The sequence below is a fragment of the Dreissena polymorpha genome, chromosome 12 (assembly GCF_020536995.1).
Source record: "Dreissena polymorpha isolate Duluth1 chromosome 12, UMN_Dpol_1.0, whole genome shotgun sequence".
In the NCBI taxonomy this organism is placed as follows: Eukaryota; Metazoa; Mollusca; class Bivalvia; order Myida; family Dreissenidae; genus Dreissena; species Dreissena polymorpha.
Window position 1 is genome coordinate 46,281,818 of NC_068366.1, and position 20,824 is coordinate 46,302,641.

General features: G+C 36.7%; 1 protein-coding gene across 1 annotated transcript in view; it reads left to right on the forward strand.

Moving 5' to 3' along the window:
* LOC127852997 (DNA (cytosine-5)-methyltransferase 3B-like) overlaps window positions 1-20,824 on the forward strand; it is a 92,970-nt gene that overhangs the window by 30,798 nt on the left and 41,348 nt on the right. Inside the window, exons 5-9 of the mRNA XM_052387109.1 lie at window positions 7,445-7,597; window positions 17,622-17,723; window positions 19,240-19,375; window positions 19,974-20,081; window positions 20,406-20,494. Coding sequence (XP_052243069.1) covers window positions 7,445-7,597; window positions 17,622-17,723; window positions 19,240-19,375; window positions 19,974-20,081; window positions 20,406-20,494 — 588 coding nt within the window. The remainder of the gene's footprint in view (window positions 1-7,444; window positions 7,598-17,621; window positions 17,724-19,239; window positions 19,376-19,973; window positions 20,082-20,405; window positions 20,495-20,824) is intronic.

A 20,824-nucleotide genomic window follows, 5' to 3' on the forward strand; every position in this document is an offset into this window, starting at 1 on the left:
TCCATAACCGTATGGCTTAGGGCTTCCAAATTTGGTATGTAATGACATCTAATAGTCCTCTACCAAGTTTGTTCAAATTAAGCCCCTCTGATCAAATTTGATAGTTCCCCAGGGGTTACAAAATTGAACATATGCTTATATTGGGCCAATTTTGTGCAAACTTTAAAAATCTATTTGTCCATAACCATTGGGCCTATTTCTACCAAATTCCGCATTTAGTGACATCTAATAGTTTTTTACCTAGTTTGTTCAAATTATGCCCCTGGGGACAAATTTGACCCTGCCCTGGGGGTCACAAAAATGAACATATGCTTAAATAAGGCCTATTTTGCGCAAACTTTAAAAATCTTCTTGTTCATAATTAAAGAGCCTAGGGCTACTAAATTTGGTGTGTAGTGATATCTAATAGTCCTCTACCAAATTTTTTCAAATTATTCCCCTGGGCTCAAATTTGACCCTGCCCCGCGGGTCACAAAACTGAACATATGACGTTTACCAGGGGAGATTACTGCGGCCGTTTGTCTGTGACCAACAACAACAACATCTTGTAAACATGAGATAAAACTCTGTCATTTAGTGCCATTTTAGATCAGATGGTGACTGCTTACAAAGGAATCGAAGTAAGAAAAAGTGTTATGAATGTTTTTCTTATTAACTGAAAAAAGTCGGGTTTTATTTAAATATGTCGAAAGTGAACATACATCCGGATAAAAATATTTCGGATGACATGGTAATTTCATGTCTTTTTTGTAGTGTTTAAACCAGTTTAATAATATCTAATTGATTTTTAAAACACAACTTTCATGAACATAATTATTTAAAGAAAAGTCAATATATGATACTGCATGGTAAACTCAAACTTTGTATCCAAGAGAAGGTGTTGGAATTAATGAAGTGCAATGTTCTTAACTATCATATGTGCTGCTTTTTATGTCCCCCACTATAGTGGTGGGGGACATATTGTTTTTGCCCTGTCTGTTGGTCTGTTGGTTGGTTGGTTGGTTTGGGCCAACTTTAACATTTGCAATAACTTTTGCAATATTGAAGATAGCAACTTGATATTTGGCATGCATATGTATCTCATGGAGCTGCACATTTGAGTAGTGAAAGGTCAAGGTCATCCTTCAAGGTCAAAGGTCAAATATATGGGTCAAAATCGCTCATTTAATGTACACTTTTGCAGTATTTCAATATTCAATATAGCAACTTGATATTTGGCATGCATGTGTATCTCATGGAGTTGCACATTTTGAGTGGTGAAAGGTCAAGGTCATCCTTCAAGGTCAAAGGTCAAATATATGTGTCAAAATCGCTCATTTAATGTACACTTTTGCAGTATTTCAATATTCAAGATAGCAACATGATATTTGGCATGCATGTGTATCTCATGGAGCTGCATATTTTGCGTGGTGAAAGGTCAAGGTCAAGGTTATCCTTCAAGGTCAGATGTCAAATATATGTGACCAAAATCGCTCATTTTATGAGTTCTTTTGCAATATTGAAGATAGCAACTTGATATTTGGCATGCATGTGTATCTCATGGAGCTGCACATTTTTAGTGGTGAAAGGTCAAGGTCACGGTCATCCTTCAAGGTCAGAGGTCAAATATATGTGGCCCAAATCGCTTATTTTATGAATACTTTTGCAATATTGAAGATAGCAACTTGATATTTGGCATGCATGTGTATCTCATGGAGCTGCACATTTTGAGTGGTGAAAGGTCAAGGTCAAGGTCATCCTTCAAGGTCAAATATATGGGTCAAAATTGCTCATGTAATGTCACTTCTGCAATATTGAAGCTAGCAATTTTATATTTGAAATGCATGTGTATCTCATGGAGCTGCACATTTTGAGTGGTGGAGGGTCAAGGTCAAGGTCATCCTTCAAGGTCAAACGTCATATAGGGGGACATTGTGTTTCACAAACACATCTTGTTAATAACTAATGATTCATTGTTTCATTTGTGAATCGTGAATCATGAATTGTGGATATGATTGTCAATTGCTCAATGATCCATCAATCTATATATTTCTGACCATTTTATAATTTTCTTAAAATAAGTTATGAATTGATCTTAGAAGTCAAATGTATTACTTAATTATATACATTTATAAATATAAAGAAATAATCTTTAGATTATCATTATATTCTCAGGCCTGTTGGTCTTAGGGATGTGTGGGTTGTTAATTATATTTTGAGATGATTCTTTACAAAGAAAGATGCTACTATTGTATTTGTTATAAAAAGTGTGAAAGGCTCTAAGAAGGAACCAGAGATTATTAACCCTTTACCAAACACTAACAGGATTTTACGGGTTTGTAGCTGACAACTTTATAAATAATTGTGATAAAAGGAGAAATTGCTCAAGATGAGCAATTTCTCCTTTTATCACAATTATTTCTACCCTACCTGATCATTTCCTTCATATTCCATTCAATTTAATTGTAGTCTGCAACCTCTTTCAAATTGGGAAAGTCCAAAATGTGTCGTTTGGTAAAGGGTTAAGGCATTTTGATTCCTATGGATCTTGTGAATCTGTTTCAAATCAAATGCGTAGATTTGATCTTCAGCATCTAAAAATATGTGAAATAGAAAGAAAGACAATATCTTTTGGCGAGATAAATGTACCATCGTTATAAGCAAAGGACCTGTGCAACAACTCCCTGGCTTTTTAGTCTGTTTAGTTAACACAGTAGTAACTTTTTCCATATATAAAAAAGCTCACCCTTCCAACTTTTAAGCGCCCAGTGGGACGAGGAATAGAAAGAGAAAGTCACATGCTTGAGTACATTTAAACCCATGCGCATTGCACGGTTTTTTCGCATAAAAACAGTGGAGCGATACAGGGCCATTATGGCCCTCTTGTTGATATCTCCGACAAGTTCGAAAATGGTCCAGATCGGTGAAAAAACATGGCCGCCAGTGGGTGGGGCAGTTTTATCTATATGTATATAGTGAAAACATGTGAACACTCTAGAAGTCACATTTTTGGCCCAAATTTCATGAACTTTGGTCAGAACATTTGTTCCCTAGATACGAGAGTTTCGTTCCAAAATGGTTCTGGTCCGTTGAAAAACATGGCTGCCAGGGGGGGGGGCACATTTTTCTTATATTTATATAGTAAAAAAGCTTGTGAACACTCTAGAAGTCACATTTTTTACCAATCATCATTAAACTTGGTGAAAAGATTGGTTTCATTTATTATGCCCCACTTCGAAGAAGAGGAGGTATATTGTTTTGCACATGTCTGTCGGTCCGTCTACCAGATGGTTCCCGGATAACTCAAGAACGCTTACGCCTAGGATCATGAAACTTCATAGGTACATTGATCATGACTGGCAGATGACCCCTATTAATTTTCAGGTCAGTATGTCAAAGGTCAAGGTCACAGTGACTCGAAACAGTAAAATGGTTTCCTGATGATAACTCAAGAATAATTAGGACTAGGATCATGAAACTTCATAGGTACATTGATCATGACTGGCTAGGTCAAAGGTTAAGGTCACAGTGACAAAAAACGTATTCACACAATGGCTGCCACTACAACTGACAGCCCATATGGGGGGCATGCATGTTTTACAAACAGCCCTTGTATCTCAGATGAGTTTGAAAATGGTCCCGATCGGTCAAAAAACATGGCCGCCAGGGGGTGTGGGCAGTTTTCCTTATATGACTATAGAGAAACCTTTTCAACACTCTAGAAGTAATCTTTTTTGCTAAATCATCGTGAAACTTAGTCAATACATTGGTTTTATTGATATCTCGGATAAATTGGAAAATGGCTCAGATCGGTGAAAAAACCCACTTTTTAGCTCACCTGATTGCTCAGGTGAGGTTTTAGGGTTGGTCTTTGTCCGCCATCCGTCCGTCCATCCACATTTGGTTTGTAAACACTCTAGCATTCACATTTCTCAAGCATTCTTTATCAAAGTTGCTGAGAAGCTATATGGCCACAAGATCTCAGTCAAGTTTGATAATGAGCAAAATCGCTTTATAAATGACAAAATTATCGCCCTTAGATTGTCAAAATTTTCATTATATGATACAAAATCTCTGAAAACACTCTAGAGGTCACAATTTTGTTTCAGATTTTATGAATCTTGGTCATAATATTTATTTTTATGTCCCCCACTATAGTAGTGGGGGACATATTGTTTTTGCCCTGTTGGTTGGTCTTTTGGTTGGTCTGTTGGTTGGTTTGCGCCAACTTTAACATTTGCAATAACTTTTGCAATATTGAAGATAGCAACTTGATATTTGGCATGCATATGTATCTCATGGAGCTGCACATTTTGAGTGGTGAAAGGTCAAGGTCATCCTTCAAGGTCAAAGGTCAAATATATGGGTCAAAATCGCTCATTTAATGATAGTACACTTTTGCAATATTTCAATATTCAAGATAGCAACTTGATATTTTGCATGCTCATGGAGCTGCACATTTTGAGTGGTGCAAGGTCAAGGTCATCCTTCAAGGTCAAAGGTCAAATATATGGGTCAAAATCGCTCATTTAATGTACACTTTTGCAATATTTCAATATTCAAGATAGCAACTTGATATTTGGTATGCATGTGTATCTCATGGAGCTGCACATTTTGAGTGGTAAAAGGTCAAGGTCATCCTTCAAGGTCAGAGGTCAAATATATGTGGCCAAAATCGCTCATTTGATGAGTACTTTTGCAATATTGAAGATAGCAACTTGATATTTGGCATGCATGTGTATCTCATGGAGCTGCACATTTTGAGTGGTGAAAGGTCAAGGTCATCCTTCAAGGTCAAATATATGGGTCAAAATTGCTCATGTAATGACACTTCTGCAATATTGAAGCTAGCAATTTTATATTTGACGTGCATGTGTATCTCATGGAGCTGCACATTTTGAGTGGTGAAAGGTTAAGGTCATCCTCCAAGGTCAAATGTCATATACGGGGACATAGTGTTTCACAAACACATCTTGTTGTAAGCAAAGTTTGATGTTTGGTCATGAGGGGTAAAAATATAGGTCACCAGGACAAATCTTACAAAAACCTTGTAAACACTCCATACGCCAGAGTTTTGGCTCAATAATTATGAAACTTGACTGGGATGTTTGTCTGGACAATATCTAGGTCAAGTTTGACGTTTGGTTAAGATTGAATGAGCCGACTCCTCTCAGATGAGCGAACTAGGGCCATCTTGGCCCTCTTGTTTTCAGCTTTTTGGGAATTTTATCAGCATTTTCAAGAAATTGGGAAAATAGATTGAGATTTAAACTACATTAATGAGTTCTGCATCTTAAATCACAAATACCACAAACACCATCATGACATCATAATAAGCTCACACAAAGTCTTCAGTCACAGCAGGCACCATTTTATTAGGAGGCCCTTCACCTTCTTCTGAAGAACTACTGCTATCATCATGTTGAAAATCAGTCAGCACTTTGCTTCGGAAATCAACATTGACGATGCAAATGAGTCTCTTGTTATTAAATTACTGTCATTAACAATAGAAGAAGTTTCAATGGGAAGACTTGTACTTCTTGACGATGTTTGTTATTTAAATGATGCTTGCTTAAAAAAAGTAACAGTTTTCATTTTGCCGCCAGGTTTTGACTTAGGAATCTTTTTTCACGTAAGTTTTTGAATTGCGTGACATCTTTGTTATCCATTCAGCCAAATCACAAAACGCTTGAATTTTATCGCAAATATAATAAGCACCTGAACAACACGGAGAATATGGTGCACACGAATAATGCTGACGTTATCCAAATCGAGGTATAGTCTAAAACCTGTAGGAGACCGGATTGGACTACGCTTTGTTAAAAAGCAAAACAGCCGATGTCATTAGCGTTTTTTTTCCCAATTGGGAATTTTTTAGCAAATTTTGGGAAAAAAGTATACTTTTTGCGATTGGGAATATAGCCGAATTTCGGCTATAAAATTGAGCCAAAAAAAGCCCTGCCTTATATAGCTATAGGAAAAACTTGTTAACACTCTAAAGTCACATTTATTGTCCAATCTTAATGAAACTTGAATATTTGTATGCATTATATCTTAGATAAGTTTGAAAATGGTTCCGGTTGCTTGAAAAATAAGGCTGCCAGTGTCGGGGCATTTTTCCCTATATTGCTATAGTAAAACCTTTTAAATACTCCAGGGCCATATTTATTGTCCATTCATTCATCATGAAATTTGGTCAAAAGATTTGTCCCAATTATATCTTGGACAAGTTAGAAAATGGTTCCAGTCGCTTGAAAAACATGGCCGCCAGGAGGTGGGCATTTTTCCTTATATGGCTATAGAAAAACCTTGTTAACACTCTAGAGGTCACATTTATTTTCCTTTCTTCATAAAACTTGGGTCAGAATATTTGTCCAAACGATATGTTGGATGAGTTTGAAAATGGTTCGGGTTGGTTGTAAAACATGGCTGCCAGGGGAGGAGCATGTTTTCTTAAATGTTTATAGTAAAAACTTGTTAACACTCTAAAAGTCACATTTATTTTCCAATATTCATGAAATTTGGTCCGAACATTTGTTTTAATGATGTCTTGGATGAGATTGAAGATGGTTCCTGTCTGTTGAAAAACATGACTGCAAGGGAGCGGGGAATTTATCCTTTTATGGCTATAGTAAAACTTTGTTAGCACTCTATAAGTTACATTTATTGTACAATCTTCATGAAATTTGGTCGGAACATTTGTTTTATTGATATCTTGGATGCGATTGAAAATGGTTCCCCTCTGTTGAAAAACATGGCTGCCAGGGAGCAGGCAATTTATCCGAATATAGCTATAGTAAAACATTGTTAGCAATCTATAAGTTACATTTATTATTCACTCTTCATGAAACCTGGTCAAAACATTTGTTTAAATGATATCTTTGGCTGCACAAAACAGGTCAGTTCCTTTGTATCTCAGGAGAGCGACTTTGGGCATTTTAGGCCCTCTTGTTTGCTTTCAATATTGATGAAACTTGGTAAGAATGTTTATCTTCGTAATATAAAATTCATGTTCTAATCTGGGTCAAGTGGGGTCAAAAACTATGTTACTATGTCAATTCTTCAACAATTGATGTATTTTGGACCCAGGTGAATGCCTCAGGGCCACAAATGCCGTCTTGTTATCCCCCGCCATCGGCAGAGGGATATTGTTTTGGCGTTGTCCGTCTTTGTGTCTTTTCGTCCGTCCGGAGCCATATCTTGGAAGTGCTTTGGCGGATTTCATTGAAACTTGGTATGAGTATATATATGGATAAGAGGATGATGCACGCCAAATTGCATTGTACACCATCTGTTAATAACAGAGTTATGGCCCTTTTTATCTTGAAAAAATGCTTTTTTGAGTGTCAAATATAACACTTTGGTGTCCAGAAGCATATTGGTGGGGGATATCAATTCAACGATTTTGCTTGTTTTCTTGGATTTTACAATTTTAAAAGGTATACTTAGTCTATACATCTGGCAGGAGGTTCTAGCAGTGGGAAGCCTGGTGTGGGGTAGATTTTCGAAGGTGATCTGGTGGCCAGGGATCATCATTCAGGGCCCCATGGCAGGGCAAAGGGAGGCACGACATGGATGGACGTGGATGATGTGGTTTGGAGATTTTACAATTTCTGAGGTAATTAAAAAGTTAAAACATACAGCTTAGCCATGTTATCTAGATATCAATTTGAATATTAGAGTGATTTCATTTTATCTGTACTCAAACGTTGTGTAATAAGCATAGGTTTACAGTTAAACAAATCATTATAATAAGGACAATATTGGTATTTAAATTATGATTTAAATGTTTTTTCAGTATTACTGAACGCAATATACATTCCAGCACAAAATATAACGTGAAACAATTATTAATATCTACACATCAGATTATAATATAAACAAGGGCTGTTTGTAAAACATGCATGCCCCCCATATGGGCTGTCCGTTGTAGTGGCAGCCATTGTGTGAATACGTTTTTGTCACTGTGACCTTGACCTTTGACCTAGTGACCTGAAAATCAATAGGGGTCATCTGCGAGTCACGATCAATGTACCTATGAAGTGTCATGATCCTAGGCAAAAGCGTTCTTGAGTTATCATCCGAAAAATCGTTTTACTATTTCGGGTCACCTTGACCTTTGACCTTGTGACCTCAAAATCAATAGGGGTCATCTGCGAGTCATGATCAATCTACCTATGAAGTTTCATGATCCTAGGCATATGCGTTCTTGAGTTATCATCCGAAAACCATTTTACTATTTCGGGTCACCGTGACCTTGACCTTTGACCTAGTGACCTAAAAATCAATAGGGGTCATCTGCCAGTCATGATCAATCTACCCATGAAGTTTCATGATCCTAGGCATATGCGTTCTTGAGTTATCATCTGGAAACCATTTTACTATTTCGGGTCACCGTGACCTTGACCTTTGACCTAGTGACCTGAAAATCAATAGGGGTCATCTGCGAGTCATGATTAATCTACCCATGAAGTTTCATGATCCTAGGCGTATGCCTTTTTGAGTTATCATTCAAAAACCATTTTACTATTTCTGGTCACCGTGACCTTGACCTTTGACCTAGTGACCTCAAAATCAATAGGGGTCATCTGCGAGTCATGATCAATGTACCTATGAAGTTTTATGATCCTAGGCCCAAGCGTTCTTGAGTTATCGTCTGACAACTACCTGGTGGACGGACCGACAGACCGACCGACATGAGCAAAGCAATATACCCCCTCTTCTTCGAAGGGGGGCATAAAAAGCATGTAATTCACAAAAAATTTACAATTAATTATTGTCCCCTACTGGTGAAACAGGAGGGGACTTATGGTTTGCACTCCGTCTGTCTGTCTCTCAGTCTGTCTGTCAGTCTGTCACACTTTTCTGGATCCTGCGATAACTTTAAAAGTTATATTTTTTCATGAAACTTGAAACATGGATAGATGGTAATATGGAGATTATGCACGTCATTTCATTTTGTTCCTACGTCAAAAATTCTGGTTGCTATGGCAACAAATTAAAAAAATACTGAAAATGGTTGAGTTTCACCGGTAGGGGACCATATTGCTTGGCAATCTCTTGTTTTAAAATGTTTCTGTTCATGATCAGGGTCTGGCATGTTTTGAATGTGTGAAATGCTCGGAAAGGGATTTGCTTTAAGGCCTTTAGCCGGTTTGCTACGGAATGTTTTCACATTGAGATAAACAAACAAGATATGTTATAATATAGATAAATGTTTGGTGTTTGAAAACCACCTTGATCACCATCCAATAATTTAAGTTTCAAGATATGAGATAAGCCACAGTATTTTATGTGAATTAAGAAGACTATATCTCTCCTCTTCAACGTTACCAGAAAATAATTGGTTTGATCTTCAGCCTGGCCACAACTTGTGTGGCATAAGGCCATTCTTTACCTACGTCTGCTTCACGTGGGACTGTTGTCAGTTACTACCTCTGTGATAGCTTAATACTTGTAACCCAGCTACCCCACGAAAAGTGTGAAATCTGACTGAAATACTGTTGAAATTGGCAAAAAATCTAACTACAGTAAAAACTGACCTAACGGTCACTTGAGAATAATGGTCAGTTGCAGACAACGGTCAGTGTGGATTCACCCGACGAAAATCACTCTATATTACACTTGAGAATAACGGTCAATTGTCCAAAACGGCCAACAGCCAGTATATACTCCAAAAGTCATGTTTGAAAATAAAGAACCCTTACGAAACTGGTGCACATAACAATATAAGCAGCAATTATCAGCTGCATTCATAAAGACTAAGCATGAGAGCGTGACAAAGTCAATAGTTCTTTATTGCTGATAAGGTGTTAAAAACAACACTAGGCTGGTGAGTGTTATTATAAGAAGGCAATAAAAGCATTAATGATCGTTTGTTCAGGAATAATATAAATTGCATTGCAACTTTTATAACAAACTAAATATTTTTTAACAAGATTTTGGCGTCTTTTACTTTGAATTAAAACTATCCAGTTATACCGTACTTTTGGTTTATGACAGCAAATTCGCTTATATATTTGTTCCTACATGACATCAATGACAAGTGACAATCTTGAATTAAAAATACATCCCAATGAATGTTTTACAAACTCGGGGCTTTACTGAATGGAAGAGATGCATGAGTAAAATAGTTATGAAATTAAATCAATTCCTAAGACATTATTCTTTATTATTTTAAAGTTATTATACCCACATTACCATTGGTAATGGGGGCTATATAGGAGTCACTTTGTTGGTAGGTCTGTTGGTCGGTCTGTCCCAAAAATTTCATCTGATCTTCACCAAACTTGGTCACAAGTTGTATCTGGATGATGTATAGGTCAAGCTTGAATATGGGTCATGCCGGGTCAAAAACTAGGTCACGGGGTCACTTAGTGTGTTTTAAACCGAAAGTTTGTCTGGACCATAACTATGTCATTTATCGTTAGATTTTAAAATAACTTGGTACGTTTGTTCACCATCATGGGACGGTGTGTCACATGATAAAAGTACGTCGATATCTCCAAGGTCAAGGTCACACTTGGAGTTCAAGGGTCAAACGCTTGTCCGGGCCATAACTTTATCATTTATTGTGAGATTTAAAATCATTTGGCAAATTTGTTCGCCATCATGGGACGGTGTGTCGCGCGAAACAATTACGTCAATATCTCGAAGGTCAAGGTCACACTTTGAGTTCAAAGATTAAAAATGGCCATAAATGAGCTTGTCTGGGCAATAACTATGTCGTTCATTGTGAGATTTTAAAATCATTTGTCACATTTGTTCACCATCATTGGATGGTGTGTCGCGCGAAAGAATTACGTCGATATCTCCAAGGTCAAGGTCACACTTTGAGTTCAAAGGTCAAAAATGGCCATAACTGAGCTTGTTCGGGCCATAACTATGTCATTCATTGTGAGATTTTGAAATCATTTGGCATATATGTTCACCATCATTGGACGGTGTGTCGCACTAAAGAATTAGGTCGATATATCCAAGGTCAAGGTCACACTTGGAGTTCAAAGGTAAAAAATGGACATAAATGAGCTTGTCCAGGCCATAACTATGTTGTTCATGGTGAGATTTTAAAATCATTTGGCACATTTGTTCTCCATTATTGGACGGTGTGTCGCGCTAAAGAATTACGTCAATATCTGCAACGTCAAGGTCACACTGTGAGTTCAAATGTCAAAAATGGCCATATATGATCTTGTCCAGGCCATAAATATGTCATTTATTGTGAGATTTTAAAAATACCAGGTACGTTTGTTCACAATCATTGGACGATGTGTCATGCGAAAGAATTATGTCGATAACTCCAAGTTCTAGGTCAAACTCGGAGTTCAAAAGTAAAAAAATGGCCATAAATTTGGACGGCATGTCATGCGAAAGAATTCAAGAGTTCAAAGGTCGAAATGGCCATAAATGATAATTGAATTATAATTCTTAAAAATCGCCGTAAATTTGATTCTCTTGTTTTGTGAAGACAGCATGCAAAATAGTCTGTGTCAATGTGACACGTGGGGTTATACGTCACGTCTGTGACAAAGCTCTAGTTTATGTTATCATGCTTAGGCCTAGCTATAGGCAATGAGCCTTTGTTTTACACTGTGTGCGAACGACTGGGTGGGATAACGATGTGGCAATACTGCCAACTGACCAAGCATCTAAAAAAAATGGTGATGGGAGAATAGCGGTCACTCGTTGACAATGGTCACTTTGGCCATTTCCCTTGACTAAAAGTTTTGACTGTAAAAAAAAACAAAGAATTTCTTCATAACTGAATTTAAGGTGATGAGGTTTAATTATAGTTGTACATTTTTAGCTCACCTGTCACGAAGTGACATGGTTAGCTTATGTGACTGTGTGATGTCCGGCGTCCGTATGTGCGTGCGTGTGTGTGTGCGTGCGTCCGTCAACAATTTGCTTGTGTAGACAGTAGAGGTCACAGTTTTCATCCAATCTTTTATGAAATTTGGTCAGAATGTTTATCTTGATGAAATCTGGGTTGGGATTGTATTTGGGTGATCTGGGGTCAAAAACTAGGTCACTAGGTCAAATAATAGAAAAACCTTTTGTAGACAATAGAGGTCACATTTTTCATGCAATCTTTATGAAATTTGGTCAGAATTTTTATCTTGAAGAAATCTGGGTTGGGATTGACATGACGCCTTATCAGTGATCGCTCCGCCCACTTAATCACATGGCTCAGCGGGAAGAAAACTTAGACAAGCTAACACCAAAATGGCTTCTTTGCCTATAGACTGCACATAGATTTACGCGATATTCCGGATGATTTTATGGACTTGTTTAACACCATATTACACTTGTAAAGGGGTTGATGCCATTTAGTTATTCTGCAAATGCAAAAAATATACGATTAAAGAGAACATCAGCTATTTATAACAGGTAAATCGTTACATTAAACACGCTCTCAAACGCTTGCGCGCTTACCGAAATCAAACCCATTATTACGTGTAATGGTGGTATTTGCAATAAATTAACACTTCACCGGTATTTACCCATGTTATTAACAAAATTATTACCGAAAAAATTTCCCCCTACCCATGTATTTGACACGAAATAGCGCTTTTTAACTGGGAATTCGGTGAAGTTTTACGCGCTTTCTGACGCCGGGTGGGTTCCTCAATCCCACATGTTATTGCGTATAAAAGTGATATTAATCATATTAAACATTGCTTATGGGACATTTATCAATCACTATAATTTAAAGCGCAAAAACAACACAGTAAGTTTGGACATTGTCTGATATAAAATGTTTTACGAAATGGAATACGGTCAGGCTATTATAAATTAATAAGGCTACCAATATCAGACGCTCGCGCAGGTACCGACTTCCCTGAAGTTACCGCATTTATTTGTTAACTAATATCAGTAATAATAACTCTTTTACAATAGCATTTATCGATACGTCTTTATTAAAATAATAACAAAATGGTTTTCACTTGTTTCTGACACACACAGAAACGCGATTTTTAACGGGGATTTCGTAAAGTTACACGAATTGGGTACCAAAATTCTCAATTATTTTACATGCACACGTGACATAATACATACTTAATAATGCTTAGTTATTGCTTATATGACATTTCAAGTTTGTGAAACAAATTAATGTTCTATAAAGGGGATCTCGGTAATTCTTGAAGCTTCCACTCGCTCTTGTCAAGACCGCATTGCCGCGTTGGAAATGGTATAAATTTAATTCATCTAACTTATCTTTCTGGATACCAAATGTCAGAGTTGCATTAACCCTTTTTACACCGTTTTTGCCATATTTTATTTCCGTTTTTTAATCCGAACAAAAGAAACGAAACGCGTTTAAAAAATGAGATCTAGGCATTCGAGCTCCTAGTGTAGATTAAAAGCGTTTATTGGTGACACCACATGAGTGCAAATGTGTAGATACCGTTAATAAGATAATATATCACATGTCACCTTCAAATAACATGTATGATGTCAATTAAGTGCATTACTATTAGAGTAATATAACACAGCATGAATTAGGCTACATGCTGGGTTTTATTTCTGTTTAAGTAATGCAGATGAACCTCGCTTCTGACCTAGTAACTGATAAAACTATTTAAAAAAAAGTGAAATATAATGTGATAATCAGATCGATAACATAAACTATTTAAATCTGCTAGTATATCCGATAAAAATATATTATAATTGTCTTTGACATTGTTGACGTTCAGTTGTTCGTGGTGACGACCGCATGTATTTATACATCTCTTACACTTCTCAAGATCTCTTTTCGGCTTTGGAAACGATATAAATTAAATGTCACCAACTAATCTTTCAGGATATCGATTGTCCGAGTTACATAATCCCCATTGACACCGTTTTACCATTTTTAATCGTTTTTTTTAAGAGGAAAACAAAAGAAACTCGTTGGAATAAAAGTGAACCTAAACATGTAGCCTGTCTAGAAAATGGCGGGCAGGTCGTTGCTAACAAGTGCGCCCGATTAATCGATCGCTGATTTTTGGATCAATTCTAGTGGGCGGAGCGATCATAGATAAGGCGTCATGTCAATTGTATTTGGGTCATCTGGTGTCAAAAACTAGGTCACTAGGTCAAGTAATAGAAAAACCTTGTGTAGACAATAGAGGTTACATTTTTCATCCAATCTTTATGAAATTTGGTCAGAATGTTTGTCTTGATGAAATCTGGGTTGGGATTGTATATGGGTCATCTGGGGTCAAAAACTAGGTCACTAGGTCAAATAATAGAAAAACCATTAACAGCATAATTAATTGTTTTTCACTAAGTGTATTATAATAATTTATATATCAGATTAAAGAGAATAAAATTTTCTTTTTTATGGTTTTTATTTCATGAAAATCCATAAAGGATAAGTGTTATTAATCGTTGCTTAATTATTGAACAATTGGAATTATCGGTATTGATTTTTTTCCTGACATGCCGTGCCAGATATTAACCGCTTTCAGCTGTAGACTGTGCTTCAATACATCGCCGTGTTATAGACCTAAAAAATTGATACGCAGTCGGCATTAACACCAGTCATCGAGACAAATTACTGATGTGAAAACAAATCGTACATCGTAGTGGCTTAAATAAACAATTACATCTGATAAAAGATTGCTGCCGTTTTAAATAAATTTGAGTACTTTTTGCGTATATTTAATGCCGAATGGGAAGCTGTGTTTAGACTTAAGGTAGCGCACCTCTAATGGGCACATATCCAAATATAATCTAATTAATTATTTTCTTAATCAGCATCATTTCACTGAACTACATGCAAATTTGTAGGTAGGCTTTCCATGCTTTTAAAAAAAATATACCGATTTTTTCAAAACCACCCCCACGCTCGGCTTTTGTCCAGTTTATTTTCACCCCTGGGGTATATAAAAGTTCCATAATTCATTCAAATTTCCAAATATGGGCATGCAGTTGGTGTGTACAGATGCTGTAAAGGTGTTTAAAGTTTAAACAAGATGAAATAAGTATTCTTTTACAGACATTTATTTTTTACAAATTTTTATCTATGGAAGAGCGCCATGAAATGTAAGTGATTTCAGCCAAGTAAAAATTGGGTCGGTTAAAAAAAAAGTGTCATAAAATTCAAAATAGTATCATTTAAGTCATATTTTAAACTTAGTTTTTATAGAAACACTATATACAGCAAAAATACCAAGAACTAGACAGATTTACCGTCTACTTTTTGAAATAAAAATAAAAATGCAACATGCATGGTTCGTATTTTCAACAGTAAATCACCCAATTTCGCCATAACATTGTTTTAATTTTAATAATTGAAGAATGTGCATAAAAATTGCAACATATTTAACAATAAATATAGCTTATATGCCATATTAAATCAAATTACGTTAGACAATAAATAAAACGCGTCGCAAAAAAGTATACGTCGTCGTCGTCGAGTGAACTGGTTGAGAAAAGTGGAAGCTTGTGGAAAAGCGGTTTGAGAAGTTTGTAAGAAAACCCTGAATAATCAGTCTTGTGGGAAGAAGGCATTTCGTCTCCACGCAGAGGACCCTAATCACATATAGAATATAAGAACCATCAAGACCAACCAGGTAGGGTTTTTATTTTTTAAACTAACACCCCGAATTTGGTCGTATTTTCTGTTGCTAAAGTTTACTGTTTAGGTTGTTTTGCATAAAAAATCGGCAAGATAGATCTAGCAAATTTGCCAATTTCTTTTATTAATAACGTATGATTCATTGATTATGAGCTTTTAAAACATGTTGACCTTTGAATAAAGCATAAAACAGGAAAAGAATTTTAACAGTAATTAAAAATACGATCAAATACGCCATTTTTGCTGACTGGGACAGGTCTTTTTTAGTTAAATAAAATGTTTTATTGTCCCCAACATATGAGCCCAGCAGCAAGAAATGTTTGTTTTTTGACTTTTTGTAAAACAGATATGGGCAAACTACCGTAACCCAAATTTGACGACACCTAAATTCGACGATGTTCTATTTTTATCGATTAAATGGATGATTATTGTCTTGGAATCATGTCAAAGTAATACAGCAGAGTTTAAAATTATTATTTTGTGCTATTAAACATTTCATTATTTCTTTAATTATTTGCTAAATATTGCTTCATGTAACCGTTACATCGTCGAATTTGGGTCACACCAGGATACTATTGTTTAGCATTCAAACAAAACAATTGGGATAAAAACTAGGGAAACCCATGCTGAAATTTTCAATTTTAACTGTTGAGCAGAAGCCACCATACCCAATTTTCTTAGGTGTATGTGGAGGCTTCTGGCAGCATGATTCTGTGAATATAAATGGTGACAAAAATTTGATTCTGCATTTATTAAACATGTATTATTGACTTCTTAAAGTATGTGTGAAAAATATAATTTGTAACGACTGTTGCAGGTTTTACCGGGTTCTTCAAAAGCAACGCCTGCAGTCGAGTCCATGCCAGACAGAGGGTGCATGTGAATGAATTGCCTTTTGACTAACTTTTGTGTGTTCCTTATCAAATACATGAAGATTTTTAAATATATGTGTATGTTGTTTTTTTAAGAAAATAGAATCACCAGAACAGGTACAGGCACCCTTTTAAAGCGTCGAATCCAGGAGCTTCCGGGGGCCTCCAGCCTCCTTGTCCCCTGGACCCACCGAGGGCCCTGCGGCCCCCTGGCCCCCAGCTTTAAGTTCAGGATTTTCAAAATATCCAACTTTGACCCCTACAGATGCTTTGCTAAAACTTTGGCTACAGTTTCTAAAATTTGGCTACACAAGATTCCATTTGGCTAAAACGTTGGCTACATAAATTTTTGGGCCAGGGAAGCCCTGTTTGGTTTGTATTTGGGTCATCTGGGGTCAGCAACTAGGCACTAGGTCAAATAATAGAAAAACCGTGTGTAGACTATAGAGGTCACAGTTTTCATCAGACCTTAATGAAATATAGTCAGAATGTTTGTCTTGTTAAAATCTGGGTTGGGATTGAATTTGGGTCATCTAGGGTCAAAAACTAGGTCAGATTAAAAAAAAAACTTTTGTAGACAGTAGAGGTCACAGTCTTCATTAAATCTTTATGAAATTTGGCCAGAATATTAATCTTGATGAAATCTGGGTTGGGATTGTATTAGGGTCATCTGGGGTCAAAAACTAGGTCACTAGGTCAAATCATAGAAAAACTTTGTGAAGACAATAGAGGTCATAGTTTTCATATGATCTTAATGAAATATGGTCAGAATGTTTATCTTGATAATATCTGATTTTGGATCGTATATGGGTCATCTGGGGTCAAAAATTAGGTCACCAGGCCAATTCTAGTAAAACCTTGTGTAGATGAAAGAGGTCACAGTTTTCATCACGTCTTAATGAAATTTTGTCAGAATGTATTAATTAATGGAATTTGGCTTGGGATTGTATATGGGTCTAATAAAATTTAAGTTCATGAAGCAAGGTTAGTCAGGTGAGCGATTCAAGGCCATCATGGCCCTCTTGTTATTTGTTAGCATTTCATGACAAATACTTCATGTTAACAGACTTAATATGAAAAATATATAAAAAATGCCTGCCTGTGCCAAATAACAGCAACATAATTTTATTATTCAAAATAGATTTTTTCTTGGTGTGGAGGATTAAGTGAATGTAAGAAGTAGCTGTGTGATCTGATCTGTGCAGATGCGGCTCAGTCAGGTGGAGCCATTTACAAAAGACTTCAGACAGAAGTGCCAGGGCAAGCGGTCTGATTGCTTGGAGTCTGCTATTGTGCAGGCTTTACAGGTAACTAAAGGGTAACTAATGATACATTGCACTGTTTTGATACCATGAACTGTTCAGTAATGCTATGCTACATTGCACTGTTTAGTGATGTTATGCTACATTGCACTGTTCAGTGATGCTATGCAGTATTCACCTGTTCAGTGATGCTCTGCTACATTTTACTGTTAATTGATGCTATGCTACATTTCACGGTTAAGTGATGCTCTGCTACATTTACTTATTCAGTAATGGTATGCTACATTCTCCTGTTCAGTTATGCTATGCTACAGTCCCATGTTCAGTGATTCTATGCTTAATTTTCCTTGATGCTGCATTTATTTTCATTGATGCTGTGCTACATTTTAAATATATGTTTTCTACATTTTACTGTCGAGTGATGCTATGCTATATTCCACTGTTCAGAGATGCTATGTTATATTCCCCTGTTCAGTGATGCCATGCTACATTCTTCTGTTCAGTGATGCTATGCTATATTCTCCTGTTCAGTGATGCCATGTTACTTTCACTTTTCAGTGATGCTATGCTTCATTCCCCATGTTCAGTTATGCTATGCTACATTGTGCTGTTCAATGATGTTATGCTACATTCCACTGTTAGGTTATGCTATGCTTTATACCCCTGTACAGTGATGCTTTGCTACATACCCCTATAAAGTGATGCTATGTTGCATTCCACTGTTCAGTGATGCCATGTTACATTCCCCATGTTCAGCTATGCTATGCTACATTGTGCTATTCAGCGATGTTGTGCAACATTTCACTCTTCAGTGATGCCATGCTACATTTCACTGTTAACTGATCCTATGCTAAATTTCACTGTTCAGTGATGCCATGCTACATTCTTCTGTTCAGTGATGCCATGCTACATTCCCCTGTTCAGTGATGCTGTGTTACATTCCCCTGTTCAGTGATGCTGTGTTAAATTCCACTGTTTTGTGATGCTTTGCTACATTCCACTTTTCAGTCATGCTTTGCTACATTTCACTGTTCAGTGATGCTATGTTACATTCCACTGTTCAGTGATGCTGTGTTAAATTCCACTGTTTGGTGATGCTTTGCTACATTCCACTGTTCAGTCATGCTTTGCTACACTTCACTGTTCAGTCATGCTTTGCTACATTTCACTGTTCAGTCATGCTTTGCTACATTTCACTGTTCAGTCATGCTTTGCTACATTTCACTGTTCAATCATGCTTTGCTACATTTCACTGTTCAGTCATGCTTTGCTACATTTCACTGTTCAGTCATGCTTTTCTACATTCCACTGTTCAGTCATGCTTTTCTACATTCCACTGTTCAATCATGCTATGCTACATTTCACTGTTAAGTCATGCTTTTCTACATTCCTCTGTTCAGTCATGCTTTGCTACATTCCACTGTTCAATCATGCTTTGCTACATTTCACTGTTTAATCATGCTATTCTACATTCCACTGTTCAGTCAAGCTTTGCTACATTTCACTGTTTAGTCATGCTTTTCTACATTCCACTGTTCAGTCATGCTATGCTTCTTTGCAGGAGTGCTGCCGCCGTGCTTGTCTCGATGTTGGAGACTATGAGAGTGTGAGGGTATGGGGTCTTCAAGAGAGTAGGTTTACAGACCTTGTACAGGCAGCAGATGATGTTGGGGTGGACCTCTTCACACCTGGACCAGGTCCTTATTGTATTGTTACCACTGGGCTTTTCTTGCAGGATGGTTTTTACTGTTTTGTTGACTTTTAGCAGACAGCAGTAAACTTTGAATAATATGAAGTCTTATCATTCGTATGCTTTTCTACACAATGTGTTCTGAAACTAGTAAGTTATCATGTACATGCCTAGAAAATAAACATAACTCTAATGTGAATATTGTTACTTACCTGTTCATGCCAAAAGATGGGGCTTTTAACATTGAGAACTAGGTTATATGTTATGTTGTTTTTATATGAGACCTTTGCATAGTCCATGTTCTTTCTGATTTTTAATTTACCCATTAATTCATGAAGATGTTGGATAATACAACAGTGTTGACCAGACTGTTTGTGTGATGCTGGTTAAGTGTTGACCAGACTGTTTGTGTGATGCTGGTTAAGTGTTGACCAGACTGTTTGTGTGATGCTGGTTAAGTGTTGACCAGACTGTTTGTGTGATGCTGGTTAAGTGTTGACCAGACTGTTTGTGTGATGCTGGTTAAGTTTGTTGAATACCTCTTCCTTAATATTTTTCAAGAATGTGAAAACATAATCTCATGCATAGCACTTTGATATTGGCAGGTATAGAGTTTCCCTCATTTGTGGCTGAAAGGCTTGAAAAACTTAGACATGACAATGAAAGAGATCTCATTGACAGTGCTGCAGAAAACACTGAGGATAGGTTCTCAGGTAGGCAAAACACCCTAATGAGGTTAGCACAGCATGTTAGAGCAGCAATGAGATTAGTGTACTTATTTGTCAGTGTTCACTGTCAGCTGTTCTTGTTTGTCATTACTTTATCAGAGTGCTTGGTAACCACTTTGTATTGCCAGTATATTCATAATGGCTCATAATAAATCTTTCTTGCATGCATAGTCAATGACTGTTTTAACTGCTGCTTCAACACTCCATCAGGTCTATAAAACGCAGACTTATTTCCCATCCCATCCAAAAGGAGATCCCAAATTTCAGCCAACATTAACTCGGTCTATGATTGTAGTGCGGGTATTTCAGATGCAGTCTGTTTGTCCTGTGGAAAGTTTGTCAGCCAGCTACTGTCAAATCACCCACTCTTTGAAGGACAAGTGTGCAGCAGATGTAAGGTATACAATACAAGGCTCAGAAATGTGTTGCTGTAAACCTTGCTATCAAATGAGTATCAGTACTAACATTAAATAATGAAACATTCAACAAAATACCAAAGTCAATATTATGAAAATATGCTTAACAATGTTGAAAATGTACATTTCAAATACTTATGATATTCGATTACTTTGTTAATAACATTTCTCACAACTATTCTGCTAGTTTCCTTTACAACAGTAATACAGGTTTGAAAAGCAATTGAAACTGGATAACGCATTGCCACTTTTACACAGAACATTGCATTGAATGTTTCATGTACATTATATGGTATGCCTGTGTTACAATGT